Here is a 23,081-nt window from a genome sequence, read left to right on the forward strand (position 1 = left end):
GGGGTGTGTGTGGTGTTTCTGTGCGTGACATGTGGAGGGTATGTGTGATGTATGTGTGATGTGGGGTTTTGAGGGACGTCGTGTTTGTGATGTTTCTCTGTGTGGTGTGTGTGGTGTGGGGTTATAAGGGGTTGGTGTGTGGTATGGGTGGTGTTTGTGTGTGGTGTTTATGGGGTGTGTGTGATGTATGTATGTGTGGTGTGAGGTTGTGAGGGGTGTGGTGTATGTGTGTGGGGGGTGTGTGTGGTGTTTGTGTGTGGTGTGTGGGGGTGTATGTAATATATGTAAGTGTAGTGTGTGGTGTGTGTGTGGTGTTTGTATGTGGTGTTGGTGGGGTGTGTGTGATGTATATATGTGTGGTGTGGGGTTGTGAGGGGTGTGGTGTATGTGTGCATTATGCCGTGGGAGAGACACTGCATGGATATGACCGAGATTACACAGCAGGACGAGTGGAAGTTTGCATCCACCTCAGAAGGCTCAGAACACATTAAAATGCCAGGGACCTGATGCAGTGACTCGATCAGTCCTAGTTTTTTCTAACTACTAAAATCTCACACACAGTTGGACACAGAAAGGACTTTGGATCACGTACTGTCACCCACGCAATGTGCAGATGAGAGGGCTGGGCCCAGACCCGAGTTGGCCACGCTGCCTATTAGGAAGGGGACTGCGAGCTGCCCTGTGGAGCATCCCTCCTGAGCAATGTCTTCCCTCTGGGAGGCCTTCAGCAATCACATTTCTCCTACGGCCCAGCACTGAAAACCACTGTTGAGTTGGAGCCATCTGGAGCCTGCAGGCCTGGCCAGCTCCTATTTGCTAAATGAGGGCATTGTCTGCAGAGAAAGAGTGTCCTCTTCAAAGGCATGTTAATGACAAGCCAGACACTGGACAACCAAGAATGGACCCAGCTAACGTCATGGATAAAGGGAAACCTGACATGCAGTGACAGAACCAGACAGCAAGCCTCAGGCTGGGAGAGCCAGAGTCGAGCCTGCTGTGCATTAAGCAAATTCCCCTCTGGTGCTGTGGCTGGACTCCATGCACTCACAGCCTGCCAAGATACACCCCCAGTCAGGTACCCAGCCAGCCTCCACTCCCAGCACCTGTAGTTCCCCAACCATGCCATTCTCTCCCACTGCTCTGAGCCTTTGCACACACTGGGTCCTCTACCATTGCACTGTTTCCCGACATCATATATCTGGGCAACTCCTAGGAAATTCATCTCAGCTACCACCTTCTTCAGAGAAATCCCATCCCTTCTCCCAGCCAACGGAAGTGGCACCTCTTCCCTTTCTGGTGTGTGCATTCTCCTCCCAGCCCTCCCTGTGGGCTTGGTGGTGTCATTTTGCATGTCTGGTTACCTTACCAGGACTTTCTTAAAGGAAAAACACACCATGCTCATCTCTAAAACCCAAGCCTCAGGCCTGCAGTAAATATCAGCTGTCCACAGGTAAATGAGTAAGTAGATTTCTGAAAAAGTGAATTTGTAATCTATTACTGAAAAAACAAATTCCACAAACTTTGCAGCTTAACACAATACACACTTATGATCTCACAGCTTCTGTGGGTCACAGTTTAACTGGGTCCTCGCTTAGGGTCTCACAAATGAAAATCAAGATGTGGCATCCAGGCCACGTTCTCATCTGGAGACCTGTCTGGAGAAGAACTGCCTTCAAACTCACTCAGGCTGTTGGCAGATTCATTGCTGTGAGGTTGCAGGACTGAGGAACCAGCTTCAGGCTGGATGGCAGCTGGGTCACCATCAGCTCCAGCCCAGAAAGGAGAGCCTCCAAAGCAAGTTACTAGCAAGGTCAAGCCTCACACAATGTGACACTATCACTGAGGTGGCATCTCCTCACCATGGCCACACTTCCTCTGTTAGAACCAAGTGATGGGTCCTGCTGTCGGGTCTGACCTGCAGACCCCAACCCAGTGACAGATGAACTAATGCAATCAGACATAGATATCTGGTGAAAGAGTGGGCTAGGGGTCCAGGCCACTCCCAGACACTGAGGAGGGTGCTGTAAAGAGTTAGCAGCCGCGGCCCTCACAAGCTGGCGCTGCAGGCATTTATTCAGTATAGATTTAATGACAAAGGCTTTGAGTCAACACACTTGTGGATAATTAACATGGTCACCCTTCCCGAGAGAGCAGTCTTACAGATGATTAAAGGCCAGGTTCAGAGGCCTAAGTAAACTAACTTATCTAGATCACTTTCTTTACATCCCCTAGTTATCTAACTTCAGCTTTCAGGCACTGGATAAGAGAATCTGGCTGCCTTCAGCCAAATCCTATTCCGAGGCTTTTGCAAGACCCTCCAGCCTTCAGAAAGGTTTGTGTCCATTATTTTTCCCCACGACCCTGACTGAACTCCTACATCCCACCGCCAGGAGATTATACAGAGAAGTGGGCGCAGGAGTCAGGGTGACACCCTAGAGGCTGTCTCTAGCAGACAGCATGTAGGAAATCTTGTTGGTAAGTGATTCATCCTAATTTCCCTTTTCCTCCTCCTTTGGGTTCTCTCTCACAGGTGGCTTTGCTGATGTTGGCAGATCGCTTATGGGAGAAGGTGCAGCTTCAGTGGCCCCAAGTCCTGGGAAAGGAGAATCCATTCAACCCTCAGATTAAAGAGGTGTTTGGAGACCAAGGGGGGCACTGAGCATCTCAGGAGCACACACCCCTGGGGAGCACATGGAGGCAGAGGCTTCGGTAAACGCATTCCACAAACCCTATGGGGGCTGCTACATCACAGGCCCAAAGGACTCTCCTTCAGCAGCATCTTTGCAAAATGCCTTTCTCTCAATGAAGAGCATATCTGGATGATGGTGCAATGCTGTGTGCTTCTGGGATCAGTAACCCTCCTGTTGTTCCTGAAATAACCTTTAATAAAGTGCTTTGGGTGCCATTCCAAGCAAGAGAGTATCTGTGCCCTTTAGAGCTAATTGTTCTAAAAGGAGCTTCTAAAAACACTTAAGAAGTCCAACAATGTTCAGCAATTCGCCCAGGGTCTTGGCAAAACAGGGACTGATCCTCCCTGTGTTGCTGACGTCTTAAAAATGGCCTGACGAGCTGAGGCTCCTCCTATGCAGGCATCTGGCCAGCTGCCAAGGACTCACACAAGGGGCAGAGCAGGTTTCATGAGGCCCCCTTGAAAAAAATAACACCAAACTACAAATACAAAGTTAGATATGAACTCGAATGCACGTTTAGAATGAGGAAAGAAATCACAACAAATTATGAATGTTTAAAAGTTGACTAGTACCATAACCTTGCAAAGTTCATAAAAATGACAATACAATTTTTTTCCTTTCAAATGTTTTATGAGTTGATTAGTGGGTATAAATGTACAGTTAGATAAAAGAAAAAAGGCCCAGTGTCTGATAGGTCAGTAGGGTGACTATAGTTTACAAAATGCTCTTGTACCATTCATTTTAAATCGCCAGAAGAAAATAATTTCAATGTTTCTAGCATAAAGAAAAGACAAATATTTAAGGTGATAGATACCCCAAGTATACTTATTTAATATGTGAAGACTCCAGAGTAAAGGGAGAGTCCCCTGGCCTGACCACCTCCCTTCTCCCTCCCTACATGTCTTCTCTGAACCTGTCACTCCCACCCCTCTAAAAAAGACTGTGTAAATTCTCTTAGGCCTGACCACCCACAACCTCGGGGAATCATCTGACTAGTTCCATCTTCTGAATGGGCTCAGGCAGGAAAACAGAGGTACCCAGGTCCTGAGCTCTGATCTTACCTGAGGCACAGCACCAAGGAATCAAGGGATGGAAGAGGACGGTGACCCCATCTCACTTTTTCAGCAAACACAAATACCGCAAATAAATACTACATAGAAACCAATACTAAATAGCACCATTGTCTGCAAAACTGGAGTCTGAGGTCAGGCCTTCTCCCCTGGATCAGGAACCTGAGCAAGGTCCGTTCACTTCTGCCTGCATATTCTATGCTCCAGACACATTCCTTCTTTGAGATTTGACCGTCTTTCTCTCTGGCTTGAGAATGCCCTGTCCCTGTGCTTTGCATACTTACAAGAGCGCCTATCCCTTATTTCTGCACTGGTGCCCCTTGAACTACTGTCTTCAGCCTCGAGTTTTCCGGAATGATGGTATATGAGTGTTGTCCACTGAGAGGCACCTGAAGGGCTTTCCTAGGGTGGCATGTAGCCCTCCCCATCTCCCCATTCCTGCAGGGGCTATGGAGAGAAACACCGGAACCCAAACTGAGGCTCCATGAGATCGGTACCTGGCCGTTCACGTGTACTCCTGTATCCATCCCCCCAACACAATGCCTGGCCACTGCAGATGCACAAGAAATAGCACTGAATGAATAAATGAATGAGAAGTTAGTGTTGCCCTCCAGGTCACCCTGTTATTTCTTGCTATTTAAAAGCAAATTTAGCAGCCTCTTTTTTGACACATTTGAATTAGACCCATTGAATCATGCTCCTCGCTCCTCATGGTGAGAAGAGTAAGAAAGAAAAGCCATCAGAGGCACCTTTCTCTTTGGGCGCGCTTGGTGAGGGGACTTGGGGCTCCTGTGTGATCTTCATCTAGACACCCCAAAACTCTGTTATAATTTCTCTCCCCCAGCCGAGCACTGTGGCTCACACCTATAATCCCAGCACTTTGGGAGACCGAGGTGGGTGGGTTGCTTGAGCTCAGGAGTTCAAGATCAGACTGGACAACATGGTGATACCCTGTCTCTACAAAAAATACAAAAACTAGCTGGGCGTGGTGGCACACGCCTGTGGTCCCAGCTACTTGGGAAGATCACTTCAGCCCAGCGGGAGGTCAGGACTGCAGTGAGCCCAGACCGCACCACTCTCCAGCCTGGGAGACAGAACGAGACCCTGTCTCAGAAAAAAAAAAAAAAAAAAAAAAAAAAAAAAAAAAAACTCTCTCCTGTTATCAGAGGAGAGACCTGGCTTGCCCTTCACTATTGAAGTGGAGCTCACCATTTGCCACATGAATAATTACCAAAATTTCTATTTCCACCCACTGTTGGCATTTGTTCATTTCATGCTGAGCCTTTTTGGGTTTAGGCCCTAGTGGAAAAAAAAAAAGTCAGTTCCCCAGAAAAAGCAGATCAGATAAAAATCTCTACATGGGCCTTTTATTGATACACAGTGTAACTGGACCTTAATCTCCCCGAAATCCGCACTAGTTTCCCTATCCGTCCCTGCTCCCTGTCACTGATTTAATTTCACTAGAGAAAATATTCTTAACTAGGGTCCTTAGGGATCCCCAGAATTAAGAGTGCCTGTAAACTTGAATGGGAAAAACGTAAGTCTTCACTGTCTTCTAAATGCTAATGCTAAAATTAACAATATCACTTCATAATGAATGTAGCTAACAAAATGCAGCTGAATTAGTCTTTGTCACAAATATTTTCACATCACATTGCAGTTGTTGCAGATACTGTTGATTCTTATTTTTCGTCGCAGTTATGTTCTATAAAGCTGCCGTGAACACTGAATTAGCACATACTGAACCATTGTCCTTGGGGGAAGTACAAGGCGAGGTTCCTGTGAACCTACGGTCTCAATGTTTTCACCAACCAATCAATACATAACTTGTGGGTTTTTGTTGAAAAGACACCTTATTTGATATACAGTGGATTCATTAACATTGACCTCACAGGCAACAGCTCTGTAAAGAGCTCATCTACCACTGGGGTGATTTTCTCCACGAGGTGCATCGCAGCCTTCTGTGACACAGCTCTTAGCAGCACTAGACAGCACTTCAGCACTGCCCTTCATGGCCATTTTCAACAGCAACATCACCAGGAAAAAGCACAAAATGCCGAAAATGTGGCACTAAATATACTGTGAAGAGGACACAGGTTTGCAGCATTAGAGCTGAAACAAGAAGGCAAAACTTGGCTGGGTGCAGTGGCTCATGCCTGTAATCCTAACACTATGGGAGGTCGAGGAGAGTGGATCACCTGAGATCAGGAGTTCAAGACCAGCCTGGCCAACATAGGGAAACACCGTCTCTACTAAAAATACAAAATACTAGTCGTGCGTGATGGTATGTGCCTATAACCTCAGTTACTCTGGAGGCTGAGGCAGGAGAATCGCTGGAACCTGGGAGGCAGAGGTTGCAGTGAGCTGAGGTTGTGCCATTGCACTCCAGCCTGGGCAACGAGATTAAAACTTGGTTTCAAACCAAAAAAAAAGGAAGTCCAAACCACCTTGCCAACCAATCTCAGCTGGGGAATGTGGCAGTTGGGCAACTCAAATTTATCATTGTTCTGTGCGTGGGCACTGAGGACTGCAAAGGTGCCGTGAATATACATTCAGGTTACAAATACATTTTAGCAAGGAGGCAAATTCACAAATATGTTATCAGCAAACAATGAGGATCAACTACATCTAGAAATATCATTTACAGTCATCAATATTTCAAAACAACTGTAGTTATTAGAACCAACTCTGGATCTTGTTATTTTGACGAAGGAGACCCAGGCATCTGGGATCACCTCCCCCTTGACCTCCACACTGCATTTCAATAGAAGAAAAGGCTGGCCAACTGGCGGAGCCTACTGAATCACCTTCCTATAAGATAGCAGGCGTGGTATGGGGGAATCTCTCTGGAAGACATTGTTTTTACTTAAACAAGATCAAACCCCCAACCCACTCCTCCATCCAGAGACCAGAACCCTTTCACATGTAATCCCTAAAACTGTAACCCCAAGACCTTTTCATATGTGATTTCTAAAGCTGTAACCCCAAGACCCTTTGATATGTGATTTCTAAATCTATAAACCCAAGACCCTTTCACTTGTAATTTCTAAGGCTGTAAACCTAAGATCCTTTCAAGTGCAATATCTACAGCGTAAGCCTATATAAAGGCAGAGCTTCTCTTTGTTAGGGGAGCTTGGCCATTTGGACAAAACATAAAGCCTTTCTCCCGGGGCCGTAATAAGAAAACCCTTTCCTTTCTAGTTCAGTGTCCGAGGGGTCTGTTTCTTGCGGCCACTCCTGCTTCAATTTAACATTCAAAAGAAGCACATATATTCGTACATGTTCATTTTTTAATATCTCAAAATATTCTTTAATATTCTATTTCAATAGAATTGGTTTTCTTTGTAACCTTATGTGGTTTTTTTTGCTTTTTGGGTTTTTTGGGGTTTTTTGTTGTTTGTTTTAAAAACGTTATTCTGGCTGGGTATAGTAGCTCACCCCTGTAATCCCAGCACTTTGGAAGGCTAAGGTGGAAAAATTGCTTGAGCTCAGGAGTTCCAGACCAGCCTGAGTATCACAGTGAGATCCTGTCTTTACGAAAAATCAAAAAGATCACTCAGGTGCAGTGGCCCATGCCTGTGGTCCCAGCTACGTAGGAGGCTAAGGCAGGAGGATGGTTTGAGCCTGGAAGTTCGAGGCTGCAGTGAGCCATGATCTCACCACGGCACTCCAGCCTGGGTGACAGAGAAAGATCCTGTCTAAAATAAAATAAAACGAAAATGTTACTCTGAGAAGCGATCCTCAGGCTTCCCCAACCTGCCAAGGGGCTGCATGGCACAAAAAGGTTGTATGCTTTGGGGGGGCAGTGCTTTGAGAAGGAAGAACTCCACAGTCTAAAAAGTTTGGATGCACAGCATAATTTATCTGCTTCCTGGAAAGTCACAGAGTGGAAGTTCTGCAGTAAAAACGTTGGCTCAGCTCATCATTCACCCAACATTTTGACCCAAGCTTTTTGCTCACATGATACCTATTAACACCCTATGGAGTCCAGTTCTTCAGAAGCACCTTGGAAGATGCTGTTTAGAGGAATTAGCCTTTGTCTAACACACTCCCTGGCAGTGTCAAGGAGGGATTTCCCAGGTATATTAAGACCAGAATTCCCAACCCTCGTCTTTGGTGTGAGGCAGAATGTCTTTGGAACCCCTTTTATTATAACAGCAGCTTTCCTGGTAGAACCAAAAGTGACAAAGACAGCATCTCTCCTGGGCCCCAAGATATGCTATGCATATTTGTTGTGTTGTATGAATTTCCTGATGGATGGATGCATCAATATGCTATTAACATGTCAGTTTCTCATTAAATCTGAGTACAGAATCCATGTTTGCCTGGCGGGATGAACTCCCCTAATCTGATTTGGCAGAGGCTCTAGCATAAATATTCATACAAGCTAAGGTTCTTTTAATCTGAGCCTTTGCTTAGAGTAAAGGGGAGTGGGAAGAGGTTGCTTTTAAAGCCTGTTTTCTGGGTCACTTCTTAAAACTGCAATATCAAAAATAATGGGCTCATCATCATGAATCGGTCGTTAAGGAGGATTACACTTCTGAAGCTCTTGGATGGATGGAAAGGCAGAGGAAAACTGAAGAGGCTTGCTAAGGATTTCTTTGGGTATTGTGCTCCTGGCTGGCTGCTTTGTTTACAATTAATTACATGGAGCAGTTATAGGAAGCCTTCCAGCCTCAGGCTGCAAATGTAACTCACAGGTTCACAAAGCGCCAGTCAATAAACCTCAGCAGAAGGATGGCTGAGAGGACGCACTAAGGGCTTCCATGACTGGTCCAGGCACAAGGCAGCTTCAGACCCCAGAGACTCTCAGTTTCACCTGAGGACTCTGCCCTCCAAGATGCACACTTTGCACAGGCTCAAAAAAGCCCCCAGCTGTTAATATTATTACAGTGATTCTCTGCAAATATCAGCTGGAGCCAGGAGGTTGAGCGAGGCTGAAGGGGAGCAGAGGACTCTTCAAGGACAGGTAGAAACTCCAGGCTCATATAAGTCTCATGAAAAGAACACAATTCTGTGCAGCTGCCTCCTGGAGCTGGGGACACATGGAAACACAATCAGTGGGAATTCATGAAGCAACAGGCTTTGGAAGCCTTAAGCTCCTGGTGCCTCAGTTACCTCCTCTTTAAAATGGGAGCAATAGTACCTTTTCCAGCACCGTTGTGAGCATTAACAAGAGCTAATGCTTACGGAGGGCTAAGTGCCAAGCAGAGTGCATATATGATCGCCCTTAACCCTTACAGCAACCACATGATTCCCTACTTTTACAGATAGGAGTCTGAGAACAATTAAGTGACTTGCCTGAGACTTCCGGGCTAATACACGATGAGTCAGGGCAATCCCAGCACTTTGGGAGGCCAAGGCAGGATCGCTTGTGCCCAGGAGTTTGAGACCAGTCTGGACAACATAGTGAGGCCCTGCACAAAAATAAAACATCAGCCAGGCTTGGTGGTATACCTATATTCTCAGCTACACAGGAGGATCGCTTGAGCCCAGTTCAACGGCCGCACCACTGCAATCCAGCCTGGGCAACAGAGTGAGACCCTGTCTCAATAATAATACTGTGATGAGTTATGAAGTTGGAGGCAAGCCATTTGGCTCCAGGGTTCTTGCCCCTAGCGTCTAGGCTACCCAGCATTTATTATGAAGATGACGTTTGTAAAACATGCTGAGTGGTGAATGAACAGTGGCTCTTAGCAGCATTATAACCAGGGTGTGGTCTGACCACCACATGTGCTAGAGTCAGCTTTGCCTATAACATAAACCCCAAACGCATCACCTGCAGAGCCATGTCTCTGCAGGCTCTCTTCTCCCGCCCATTGCTTCTTTGATCCTGCATCCCCGTCACAGGAAGGAAGCTTGTCATTACAAAACACGGGCTGTAGGTAAGTCTCCAAAGCTGGCTGCCAACAATGGCCACCCTGCCGTGAGTGCCTGCTGCTCCTCCAATGGGAGGCACAACTATTCCCACCCCTTGAAGCTGGGCTGGCCTAGAGAAGGAAGTGCAAGTGAGACTGCCACACCCAGGCCTTACCCTTAGGAGTGAAGCTGCCCTCTGCACTCTTTTAATCTCAGAGCCACCATGTTGAAAGGCTGCGTTGTCTGTAGTATATACCCTGGGGTTTGTTGTCTCCCCCGACTCCAGGAAGAATTCAGGATGCAAACACGTGGGTGGGTTAAGGAGTGGAAAGTTTAATAGAAGGAGAGATGAGCAGCTCCAAGAGAGTGAGAAGAGAGAGAGACAGACAGAGAGAGAGAGACAGAGAGACAGAGAGAGGGAGAAAGACATCCAAAACGGGGAGAGGCAGCAGATTTTATAGATAGGCTGGAGAAGGCTGTCTCTTGATTTACTAAGGGCTCACAGATTGGTTTCGTCAAGTATGATATTTACATACCTCGGGAGGCTGGTCACCCCACCCTATTCATATTATGCAAATGGGCTTTTTAGTTGATCAGCGCCATCTTGTCTGCTCTTTACTGTACACGTGGCTGACAAAGAGAAGGGAAGATGGAGCCGCCATCTTGAACATGTGTAGTCCCTAATTCCCGCCAGCATTCACCCATGCAGGCTCCCAGCTTGCTTATCTATGTCTGCAGCTCGACTTACAGGCTGTTCTTTGTTAGAAAATGATTTGGGGCTGCTTTTCATTAACGAGAAAAGACTTACCAGGGACTCCCAGACCCTTACTATCTGCCTAAGTGATTGCTTCTTAACTCCTTCATCAATGTGGGGATATCCAGGCTATGCCCCTGAAAAAGAAACCCTGGGGGATAAGACACCACATGAGGGAGAAAGGCTGCATGGAAAGAAACCGAGGTACCTCAGCCCACATCGAGGACTCAAAAGTGTGAAGCAGAGTTTTGGACCTTCCAGCCCAGCTCGAGCCCAGCCAACCCATAGAACCATGGGATACATGCACTCTTCCTGTTTCAAGCCTCTGAGTTTCCGAGGGGGGGTTTATGCAGCGACAGTGAACTGAAACCCAGGCTTGCCCTCTCACAGCTCCATGCCTTTCCATAGGCTGTTTCCTCCAGGAAAGTGGAATGCTCCTCCTCTTTCAAGATTCAGCTCCTGCATGGTGGTCATAGAGGGAAACATACCGACATATTCCTAGTCTACTGGAGGGCATACGCGTCTTTAGGATTAGGTTCAGCTGCTTGTGGGTAAAATCCAGAGTAATGATAGGTTTTTCTTTTTTTTTTTTTTTTGATAGAGTCTTGCTCTGTCACCCAGGCAGAAGTGCAGTGGTGCTGTCTCAGCTCACTGCAACCTCTGCCTCCTGGGTTCAAATGAGTCTCCTGTCTCAGCCTCCTGAGTAGCTGGGACTACAGGCATGTGCCACCATGCCCAGCTAATTTTTGTATTTTTAGTAGAGACGTGGTTTCACCAGGTAGGCCAGGATGGTCTCGACCTCTTGACCTCATGATTCGCCCGCCTCGGCCTCCCAAAGTGCTGGGATTATAGATGTGAGCCACCAGGCCTGGCAGGGTTTTTCTATTAAAAAAAAAAAATAGGCTATTTTTCTCACATAAAGGACACCCAGTGGTGGGTGGTGCAAGGCTCATCAGACAGGACTCTATGTTGACTCCTTCTCTCTGCTGCCGCCACCTTCAGCAGGTAACTTCTATTTTGTGATTCAAGACAGCATCCCGAGCAACACCACCAGGACTGCATTTGAGCCAGCAGGAAGAGGGAAGGAGAGAGCAAAGGCCACCCTTCCTTCCTTAAAGATGCAACTTCTACTTTCACCCCAGGAGGCCAGCTCAGTCCCATGGCCATGCAGCTTTAAAGAAAGCTAAAAATGTTTGTCTAGCCAAGCGGATAACTGAAAAAAGGCAGTTCTATTACCAGGAGAGAAGGGAGGATAGATATAGAAGGACAAGTAGCAATCTCTACAAAGTGTAAATTAGAACCTTCTGGAAGCCAATTTGGCAATATGTGGAACCCACATGTCCGCTACCTCTATCACTTGCTACTCAAAATGTGGTCCTCAGACCAGCATCAATAGCATCACCTGGAAGTTTATTAAAAATGCAAAATCTCAGGCCTGCCTACTACTGTATCATAATTTGCATTTAAACAATATCTTCAAGTGATTCGTTTGCACGTTAAAGTTGGGGAAGCACTGATGTAGACAGTGGTTTTCAATTATGGCAGCACATTGGAATAACCTGGGAACTTTCAAAACTCTTGTGACACCCGAGTCCCACACAGAGAGCATCGAATTTAACTGGCAAGGTAAAATCTGAGGCATCTGTGGTTCCAAAGTGCTCGCCGGGTGATTCTATTGTGCAGCTCAGGTGGGAAACCACTGCTCTGGGCTATTTTGGGGAAAGAAATTGCCTCACAATTACTCTTGAGTCAGATCCAAACTGCACCTTCTTATCTTCCTTGCTGGAAATCCACTTTAGGCTTCTTCTGCTTTATTTCTGTCTAGAGTGACGTGGTACAATCACAGCATGCTGCAGACTTGACCCCCCTCCCCTGACCCCCTGCTCAAGCAATCCTCCTGCCTTAGCCTCCCAAAATGGGGACTGCAGGCACACACCACCACCTTCAGCTAAATGTTCTTTATAGTTTTTGTATTGACCTCTTCTCTTTATGTTATCCAGGCTGGTGTCTAACTCCTGGGCTCAATCAATCTTCCAGCCTCGGCCTCCCAAAATGCTGGGATTACAGGGTGAGCCACCACATTTGACCTCTTCTGCTTTCTTGACCATACCTTATCCCATTTTCTTGTTGGCTGTGCCAGTGCATACTTAATGATGGTTTGGATATAATGTAGAAAGTTATCCTGCAGCACAAAATAGCAGATGACCTAAAACTGGAAGTCAGTCACGTGTCCCTGCCTTTTAGCACCCCATCCTGGAATTTTCCACTGTGCCCCTCCTCTGCAGCCGGCCCCACCACACTGCTCATGGCTCCTCCTCTCCCTCCACTCCTCCCTTGAGGCCCTTAGGGAGGCACTCCTTGAAACTTACACAGTCTTTATCGTTGTGCAGACCAAATTATTTCTTCTCTCATGACGTTGTTCCTCTGAGGACTCTCTTTTCACATTAAATGATTCATTAGTCAGGGCAAGGAGGGGCTGCCAAAAACTCTGCTCTGGAGGGAAAGGATGCCACCCCCTTGGGAGACAGAGCGGTTATGGCAAATGGTGTTTTAAATAGTAATAATAAAATAATTCCTCTATAACATTATGCTTTTCCAAACTCTTTTAGAATTCATGCCTGACTCAGGATCCAGAAATCATTTTTTGTTGTTTGTTTGTTTGTTTTCAAGACAGAGTCCCACTCTGTTGCCCAGGCTGTAGTTCAGTGGCAAGATCTTGGCTCACTCCAACTTCGGCTTCCTAGGCTCAAGAGATTCTCTAGCGTCAGCCTCCTGAGTAGCTGGGACTACAGGTGCAAACCACCAGCATTCGCCTAATTTTTGTATTTTTTGTAGAGATGGGGTTTCACCATGTTGCCCAGGCTGGTCTCAAACTCCTGAGCTAAAAGGAGTCCACCCCCCTCAGCCTCCCAAAGTGCTAGGGTTACAGGAGTGAGTCAACGCACCCAGCCCAGAAACCATTTAAATATTAGTAAGTTGACTTCTTAAAAGGTTTTGAAAGGTGAAAACATGCCATAAGTAGAGTATAAAGTCAGGTGGCAAAATGGGGGCACACATTCCCAATTTCATAAATGAAGAGCTAATCTCCCTGGGACATAAAGAGCTCTTAAAAAACAAGAAGAAAGAAGCCAATAATTCAGTTTTTAAATTGGCAGAAGAATTGAATGGCCAAAGTTCAGAGAAAATCAAAGGCACCTTACACATAAAAAAATATAAAAATGTGTTCAACTTCACTTATAATTAGATAAATGTAATTTAAAACTACACTGAGAGGTTTCTGTTTTCTTCCAGTATGTAATGAGTTTGAAAGTTGTTACTCCATCCTAACAAGAGAAAGGTTAGACAGGCTGAAAATCAACAACCCTTCTTAGATCTGTCAGAGATTTGAAGTCACGGGGCAAATCATTTCCTAAACATTGGAAAGAGAGGCAGATGCAGAGAATTCCAACTCACTGAAGCAGAAACCCAGAAGCAGAAACATCCAATAGAAGTGGTGGGGTGGCGGGCGGGAGGTGGGGGTGTTTCATTTTGGTTTTTGTATAGACAGGGCCCCACTATGTTGCCCAGGCTGGTTTGGAACTCCTGACCTCAAGCAATCCTCCCTCCTCAGCCTCCCAAGATGCTGGCATGACAGGCCTGAGCCACCATGCCGGGCCCAACTGAATTAGTACTAGATATGTCATGACTGACTCTCAACAAAAAAGTACAAGGCACACTAACAGGCAAAAACAGTTTGAAGAGACAGAGCAAGCATCAGAGCACACTCAGATATGACAGGGATGTTAGAGCTATTAAACTAGGAACTCAAAATAACTGTAACCAGTATGCTAAGGGCTCTAAGGGAAAAAGGAGACAACATGAAATGACAGATGGCTAAGTGGATATCCAAATGCAGAAGACCTCAATCTATGAAACAACTAAAAGAAAACATTGGAGAGACTCTCCAGGACATTGATCTGGGCAAAGATTCCTTGAGTAATACCACACAAGCATAGGCAGCCAAAGCAAAAACAGACAAATGGGATCACATCAAGTTTAAAAGCTTCTGTACAGCAAAGGAAACCATCAACAGGCCAGGCACGGTGGCTCACAGTGTAATCCCAGTCCTTCAGGAGGTTGAGGTGGGCAGATCACCTGAGGTCAGGAGTTCAAGACCAGCCTGGCCAGTATGGTGAAACCCTGTCTCTACTAGAAATACAAACACTAGCTGAGTGTGGTGGTGTGCACCTGTCCAGCTACTCAGGAGGCTGAGGCCCGAGAATCACTTGACCCCAGGAGGAAGAGGTGGCAGTAAGCCGAGATTAGGGCACTGCACTCCAGCCTGGGTAATGGAGTGAGACTCTGTCTCAAAAAAAGAAAAGAAAAAGAAAAAGAAACAATCAACAAAGAGACAACCCACAGCATGGGAGAAAATATTTGCAAATTATCCATCTGACAAGAGATTAATAACAAGAATATATAAGAAACTCAAACAACTCTACAGGAAAAAATTCTAATAATCCAACTTAAATATGGGAAAAAGATCTGAACAGACATTTCTCCAGAGAAGACATACAGATTGCAAACAGACATATGAAAATGTGCTCAACGTCACAGATCATCAAAGAAACGCAAATCAAAACTACAAAGAGGTATCATCTCACCTCAGTTAAAATGGCTTATATCCAAAAGACAGGCAATAACAAATGTTGGTGAGGATGTGGAGAAAAGGGAATCCTCATACACTGTTGGTGGGAATGTAAATTAGTACAACCACTATGGAAAACAGTTTGGAGGTTCTTCATAGCTAAAAATAGAGCTATCATCTGATCCAGCAATTCACTGTTAAGTATATGCTCCCCAAAAAGGAAATCAGTATATCAGAGCAATATCTGCACTCCCATTTTTTTTGCAGCACTATTCATAATAGCCAAGATTCTGGAAACAACATAAGTGTCTATCAGCAGATGAATAGATAAAGAAAATGTTGTTACACATACACAATGGAGCACTATTCAGCCATAAAAAGGAACAAGATGCTGCCACTTGCCACAACATGGATGGAACTGGAGGTTATTATGTTAAGTGAAATAAGCCAGTCACAGAAAGACAAATGTCACATGTTCTCATTCATTTGTAGGAGCTAAAAAATTGAAACAATTGAACTCATGAAGATTGAGAGTAGAATGATGGTTACCAGATCCTAGGCACAGTGGAGGGAAGGAAAGTAGGGATGATTAATAGATACAAAAAAATAGTTAGACAGAAGAAATAAGATCTAGCATTTGGGTCTGGGCACGGTGGTTCACACCTGTAATCCCAGCACTTTGGGAGGCCAAGGCGGATGGATTACTTGAGATCGGAAGTTCAAGACCAGCCTGGGCAACATGGCAAAACCCCATCTCTACTAAAAATACAAAAATTACCTGAGTCTGGTGGTACATGCCTGTAATCTCAGCTACTCAGGAGGCCAGGGCAGGAGAATCGCTTGAACTTGTAAGGCAGAGGTTGCAGTGAGCCAAGATCATGCCACTGCACTCCAGCCTGGGTGACAGAGCAAGACTCCATCTCAAAAAAAAAATATCTAGTATTTAGTAACACAACAGAGTTTCTATGGTCAATAATAATCTATTATAAGTGTTTAAATAACTAAAAGAGTGAAATTGGAATGTTTATAACACAAAGAAATAATAAATGCTTGAGGTGATGGGTACCCCATTTACCCTGATGTGATTATTACGCATCATATGCCTGTATCCAGCTACTTGTGAGGCTGAGGCAGGAGAATCGCTTGAACCAGGGAGGTGGAGGTTGCAGTGAGCCAAGATCGCACCATTGCACTCCAGCCCAGATGACAGAGGGAGCTGTGTCAAGAAACGAAAGAAGAAAGGAAGGAAGGAAGGAAGGAGGGAAGGAGGGAAGGAGGGAAGGAGGGAAGGAGGGAAGGAAGGAAGGAGAGAGAAAATAATATCTTGCTGAAAGTTTAAAAGAAAGAGAGAGAGAGAAAACAGTATCTTGCTGAAAGAAAGTTTAAGAGACCTAAATAAATGGATGTATATATATTAATGCCATATTCATAAATTTAAAGGCTCAATGTTCTCAATTCTACTAAAATTTATATATAGATTAAATATAATCCTAAATATAGGATTTTTTTTTTGATTGAAGCTGATTCTAAAATATACAGAGAGATACAAAGAACCTAAGCTAGCCAAGCAATTTTGGGGGAAAAAAAGAAAGAAAATACAGAGATGTTTCACTACCTGACTTAAAATGTATGATATAATTATAATAATCAAGACAGTTTGTTACTGACATCAAGACACACAACTAACTCAATGGAGGCAGAATAGGGTGACCAGAAACACACCCCATTTTATGGTCTTTTACAAAGGTGCCAAAGAAACCAAGAGAAAAGAAAACTGTTTTCAATAAATGCTATTGGAACAACTGGATTTTTAAAATGAATATTTACCTCTATATCACACCTTATGTAAAAACTAATCTAAAATAGATAATAGAATTAAATGTAAAAGCCAAAACTTTAAAAGCTTCTAGAAGAAAATATCTTCCCAGTTTAGAGGCAGGTAGGAGTTTACTAGACAAGACATAAAAACAATAATCAAAAATGAAAAAGAACTTGATAAATCCATTTTTAGAAAGACTTAACATTATTCTGTCAGATTAGACAAAAGTTCAAACTTTTGATCATTCAAAGACACCGCAGAGGGGGAGAAAACCTTCACAAAACACAGGTCTGACAATGACTCCAGAATATTTAAAGAACTCCTATAACTCAATAATAAAGAAGCAACTTATGTTTTTAATGAATAAAGTTTTGAACAAGACATCACAAAGGAAGGTATAGAGGTGTCCAAAAAAACATAAAAAAAAATTTAACATTCTTAATTATCAGCTAAATGGAATGTAAAGTCAGAGAGATCCCCTACATACCCATCAGAATGGCCAAAAATGAAAAGATTGAGAGCAGCAAGTGTTGGTAAAGATGTGAAGCAACTAAAACTCTCAGATAGAAGCACTCTTGAAAAGCTTCTTATAAAACAAATTATGCACTACCCTATGACCCAGCAAGCTCTCTCCTAATTATCGACTATCACATGTCTATGGAAAGACTTGTGCAACAATGCCCATTGCAGCTTCGTTAATAAAAGCTAAAACCTGTTCAGTTGTCCATCAGTATGGATAAAAACATGAAATACAACCACTGATATACGTAACATAAAGAAGTCTCAAAATTATGCTGAATATATATATATATGTTGAATAGATATATGCATATATATATATATATATATATGAAATTCTGGAACAAGTAAAACTAATCTATGATGCAAAAAATCAGAAAAGTATATGGGGATAGGAGGGCTGGCGATTAACTAGGAAACAACATGAAATAATTTTCTGGAATAATGGCTCATTTTGATAAATGTTTGAGTTACACAGATACATGCACTTATCAAAACTCATGGAATGAAACACATATGATTGTGCATGTCATTGCATATAAATACTATGGATAGATAGAAGTCTGGGTGTGCGAATGCATGACTGTACGTATCTACTATCTACCTTCATAAAAATTAGCCAAGGGGATTTTTAAGAGCACCTTAAGAATGACATATTGGTATACGTACTTCTATAGATGAATCATTTTTCTAACAAATCTTGAAAGTCTATAAAAGGTTTAGTCCATTAAAATGTTACGAAGTTTATTGTGTCCTTCAATATTTTTACAGGCATATAAAAAGAGCTCTCATCCATGCTTTTGCTAAATTACTGATTTCATTACAAGAAAGAAACATCAGGGAAGAAAAAGATTGTATACCTCTAAACTTTAGACTATAAATAGGTTATAATTTGGCACAGGGAAAGAAATAAGAGAAAGGAGAAAAAGGATAATTAGGATGCAGAAAAGGAACATGGTTTATGAATTACCTTGAAAGCATAATTTTAAAATATAACTATCACATGCTCCTAAACTTTAGACTATAAATTGGGTTATAATTTGGCACAGGGAAAGAAATAAGGGAACGGAGAAAAGGATAATTAGGATGCAAAAAAAGGAAAGTGGTTTGTGAATTACCTTGAAAGCACACTTTTAAAATACAACGATTTTAATTCATTCCCATCCTGAGACAATTCACAGAATAAAGTCAATGGTTCCTCCCTGGCCTGCTGACAACTTGATTAAGCCAAGCGACTTCTGATGTCCCCATTCAAAGGAGCAGAAGTCCAAGCTGTGCACAACATGCAAAAGGAAGTGAGAAATATTAACATGTCGGATAATTTTGCAGACATCAAGGTTGACTGGCTGTGTGGACCATGTGCACTGCAGGAGTCTCCCACCACTGGAAAGTCTGACGTTTGCAGAGCTGACTGTTTTGTTCTCCAGCACTGCGACCCTGCTCTCTCCCCAAGCCTGTCTGCTGATCTGCAAAGGTGCCACCCAGAGCCTTTCCCTGCACAAATTGTTCACCATGCAACCATATTATTTCTCATGGATGCCAAAGAAAATAAAGAACAGTGCAGAATATGGGCAGAAAGCCAAACATAGGCAAGGAAGTTGAAGTTTTAGCATTTTACTAATTTGGTAAAGTGGAGACCGATGCAACATTAAGCCTGTTTAGAGCCAGGCCATAGTTTGAGTGTTGGCTCTGCGGCAGACCCTTAGGAAAGCTACTTAACTACTGTGATCCTCAGGCTCCTCGTACTCTTATATCCTTATATTTAACACAGCACTTCTATGAGGACTAGATGAAACAACACACAAAGCACCTAATACAAGTACACGTTACCTTATTCACATTTCCCAAATCCAAAAAGTTCTGACAACCAAAGATTTGTTTCATAGCTCAATTTGGAGGCCCAACCTGACCTGCCGTGACATAAGGCGATTTAGGCTTTATTTATCCCACTTAATGTGGACATTTATGTTTCCCTGCAGAAAAATCACTTGCTTGATTATAGGGAGTTGCCCTAGACCCTTCCAGAGCATTATGTAATAGATAGCATATGCATAACATTAGCTCTACATATTCAAAACATTCTGAATTCCAAAGTACATTTAGCCCAAAGAATTTCAGATAAGGAACCGTGAACCAGAGGACATCCGCATTTGATTATTAATTTATAAATCCCCTTCCCAGTTAATTGAGTACCAAGACCTCCTATGTATGCTTTCAATTTATGATAAAAGAACTTATGTGAACTGTTTATGGTTGTTTTTGAGTAAATTCCATGATACCAGTGAGTTCAGGGTCATCTTCCAAAAGACAAGCAGTTTCCGAGCAAAGCATTCCACTACTTCTAGACAACCCTTGAGTGTCAAGTCACAAAGCTTAAGGAGGAAAAGCTATAATCTCTTTTGTTCAGGAAACACCACTCAACAAATAAATGGAGTCAAGGAAAAGAAACAAGGAATGACCAGACCACAGAAGTCCCCTCTACTCCATCAGGAGCCCGGAAAAGACACTGAGGAGCACTGAGTGACTTCCCCTCCGCCTGCCAGGCAGGTGCAAACTGCCAGCTCCAGGAAGCACTCCAGGAGATATTCAGTTGGTGCAAAAGTAATTGTGATATAATAATTAGTACAGTTAAGCATGCAGCTTCGGAGCAAGTTTCCATATTGCATGACTGGTCCACAATGCAGCAGATAGCAAGCACATGAAAATTTGGAAAGATCTAACTTGTAGAAGCTGGTTTTGGGCAAAGACTTCATGACTAAAGCACCAAAAGTAATGGCAACAAAAGCCAAAGTTGACAAATGGGATCTAATTAAGCTAAAGAGCTTCTGCACAGCAGAAGACACTATCATCAAAGTGAACAGGCAACTGACAGAATGGGAGAAAATTTTTGTAATCTATCCATCTGACAAACAGCTGATATTCAGAATCTACAAGGAACTTAAACAAATTTGCAAGAAAAAAAACAAACAACCCCATCAAAAAGTGGGCAAGGGATATGAACAGACACTTCTCAAAAGAAGACACTTATGTGGCCAACAAACATATGAAAAAAAGTTCATCATCACTGGTCATTAGAGAAATGCAAATCAAAATCATAAGATACCATCTCATGCCAGTTAGAATGACGATCATTAAAAAGTAAGAAAACAACAGATGCTGGAAAGGATGTGGAGAAATACACTGTTGGTGGGAGTTTAAATTAGTTGAACCATTGTGGAAGACAGTGTGGCCATTCCTCAAGGTTCTAGAACCAGAAATACCATTTGACCCAGCAATCCTATTACTGGGTATATACCCAAAGGATTATAAATCATTCTACTATAAAGACACATGCACACATATGTTTATTGCAGCACTATTTACAATAGCAAAGACTTGGAACCAACCCAAATGCCATCAATGATAGACTGGATAAAGAATATGTGACACACATACACCATGGAATACTATGCAGCCATAAAAAGGAGGAGTTCATGTCCTTTGCAGGGACATGGGTGAAGCTGGAAACCATCATTCTCAGCAAACTAACACAGCAACAGGAAGCCAAACACTGCATGTTCTCACTTATATGTGGGAGTTGAACAATGAGAATACATGGGCACGGAGGGGAACATCACACACTGTGGCTTGTCAGGGGATGGGGGGCTAGGGGAGGAAAAGCATTAGGAGAAATATCTAATGTAGATGACAGGTTGATGGGTGCAGCAAACCACCATGGCACGTGTATACCTATGTAACAAACCTGCATGTTCTGCACATGTGTCCCAGAACTTAAAAGTGTAATAATAATAATAATAAAGAAGCAGGTTTTGGGTAATTGCATAAATTAAACATAAAGTAGGATATAGTTATAAAAAATAAATAGCTCTCCATTCCTTTCGGGCTGCTTAGTTCTTTGGCATAAATTTATCAGAAGGATGTCATACACTTGTACTCATTTTTAACTACATCTAAAGCTGAATTAATAATAAAAACCTTAACTTTATCAAAAGTATAAGTAATTAGTCTTTCAACGCTTCTCAAATGCCACTTCGGAGGATACCAAAGGCATGTGGCAAAACTACTAGTGAAGTATTGGCACCATCTGATGGGCGAGATTGGAAACTGCAAGTGTACACGTACCACTTAAAGTTATCAACAATCTTTCAACTCAAAGAGGTTATGTTGATTGACAAGCAATCAATATAATGTGTTATTTCCTTCCAAAATTTTCATCATAAATCCCACAAATTCACACTAACAGACTGATAGTCACACTAGTAGACTGAGATCGTCATCAAATTGTTAAGAAAATGTAAATGTAAACATTTTATAAAGAACTATTTTATAAGAATTAAAAGACATACACAAATATACATATTTTTTCACAAGTGTATTTAAATTTAGTTCTCTTTAGAGACCTGGACAGTGCACATTGGTTGTTTATGTAAGGAAGTTTGTCTTTAGGTTGGTGCAAACGTAAGTGCGGTTTTGGTCATCACTTTCAACTGCAAAATCCTCAATTAAAAGTAATGGCAAAAACCACAATTACATTTGCACCAACATAATATAATCCATTCTGCAGACTCCTGCTCAAAGAAAAGGCCTGTCCTTGCAATACATGTGATAAAAAAGAATGTTTGAGCTGTGAGTGCAATCTCTTTTTATGCTTTCCCACTTTATGTGACTTTTTAAACTAGCTGATTGCATTAGACAAAAAGGCTTCTTCTGGGATGGGTGTGGTGGCTCACACCTGTAATCCTAGCACTTTGGGAGGCTAAGACAGGTTGATCACTTGAGGTTAGGAGTTCAAGACCAGCCTGGCCAACATAGTGAAACCTTGTCTTTACTAAAAATACAAAAATTTGACAGGCATGGTGTGGCGCCTGTGATCCCAGCTACTCAGGAGGCTGAGGTTGCAGTGATATGAGATCACACCACTGCACTCCAGCCTGGGCAATGGAGCAACACCCTGTCTCAAAACGAAAACAAAAAAAGGTGGGGACTTCTTCTGAGTATACATATTTACTCTTTTATCTAATGCAATCAATTATGTATATACATATTCCTAGGTTCCCAACATTCAATACTTTTAATTTTTTCACTCTTCCTCAGAAAACTCTACATAACCTTTAAATGTATTAAATAAATAATAAAGACACAAATATTTTTATTAATCATTCTCAGCCTTTGGGTTAGATATGAAAATCAGGGAGACTGAAAAACTGCGGCAATTGTGGCAATAAACAAAGGCTACCCAAAGGAGAACAGAGAAGGACTATTTATTCAGAGCTTGCTCTAGCAAGGGAGTCAGCTACTGTCACTTGAATTTGGCAGAGAGTCAAAGGCAGGCAGAGGAAGGCTTTATCGCAGGGATAAAAGGGGAAGGCTCCCAATATGCCCTGATTAGAGGTTCTTGGCACCGGGAAGCTGGTTAAGTAGAAGCAGTGCATCCTATGTGATTGGTTACGGAAACATGTTTGGCTTTCTATGGTTGGTCCTCAGTTGGAAACAGACAAAAACTAGGAAAGCTGTCAGTTATTGATTTAGTGACCTCTCAGGGTTAGGGAAGCACAGTCATTCATCTTGGTTATCCTTTGAGAGACCACCCAGGGAAGAAACCTGCACAGCCCCAGAAAATCAGACTCCAGCCATTTTGGCGGGGAATTCTGAGGACCCGATGCCAGAGCATGGTCTACAAAGGGAAACGCAGGCCCTGGGTGGGCATGTCCCCTTGGCCTTGCAGCGGATGTGTGAGGTTGGA

The 23,081-nt window shown here is 43.2% G+C and overlaps 1 protein-coding gene and 1 long non-coding RNA gene across 4 annotated transcripts in view; one reads left to right on the forward strand and one right to left on the reverse strand.

The window, feature by feature from the left end:
• The window catches only part of AOAH (acyloxyacyl hydrolase), a 191,842-nt gene extending 188,907 nt beyond the window's left edge, over positions 1-2,935 (forward strand). For 2 of the 3 annotated variants that reach the window (XM_032286786.1, XM_032286785.1), the window contains 2 exons: positions 1,596-1,810; positions 2,531-2,911. In XM_032286786.1, the coding sequence (XP_032142677.1) occupies positions 1,596-1,810; positions 2,531-2,543 (228 nt within the window). In that variant the 3' untranslated portion in view covers positions 2,544-2,911. Of the gene's footprint in view, positions 1-1,595; positions 1,811-2,530 lie in introns of all 3 variants that reach the window. The other variant, XM_032286787.1, reaches the window with a different exon arrangement.
• The window catches only part of LOC116557338, a 141,356-nt gene that overhangs the window by 113,584 nt on the left and 4,691 nt on the right, over positions 1-23,081 (reverse strand). The window lies entirely within an intron of this gene.

Source organism: Sapajus apella, unplaced genomic scaffold (assembly GCF_009761245.1).
Source record: "Sapajus apella isolate SASKATOON/1434 unplaced genomic scaffold, GSC_monkey_1.0 scaffold19, whole genome shotgun sequence".
Lineage (NCBI taxonomy): Eukaryota > Metazoa > Chordata > Mammalia > Primates > Cebidae > Sapajus > Sapajus apella.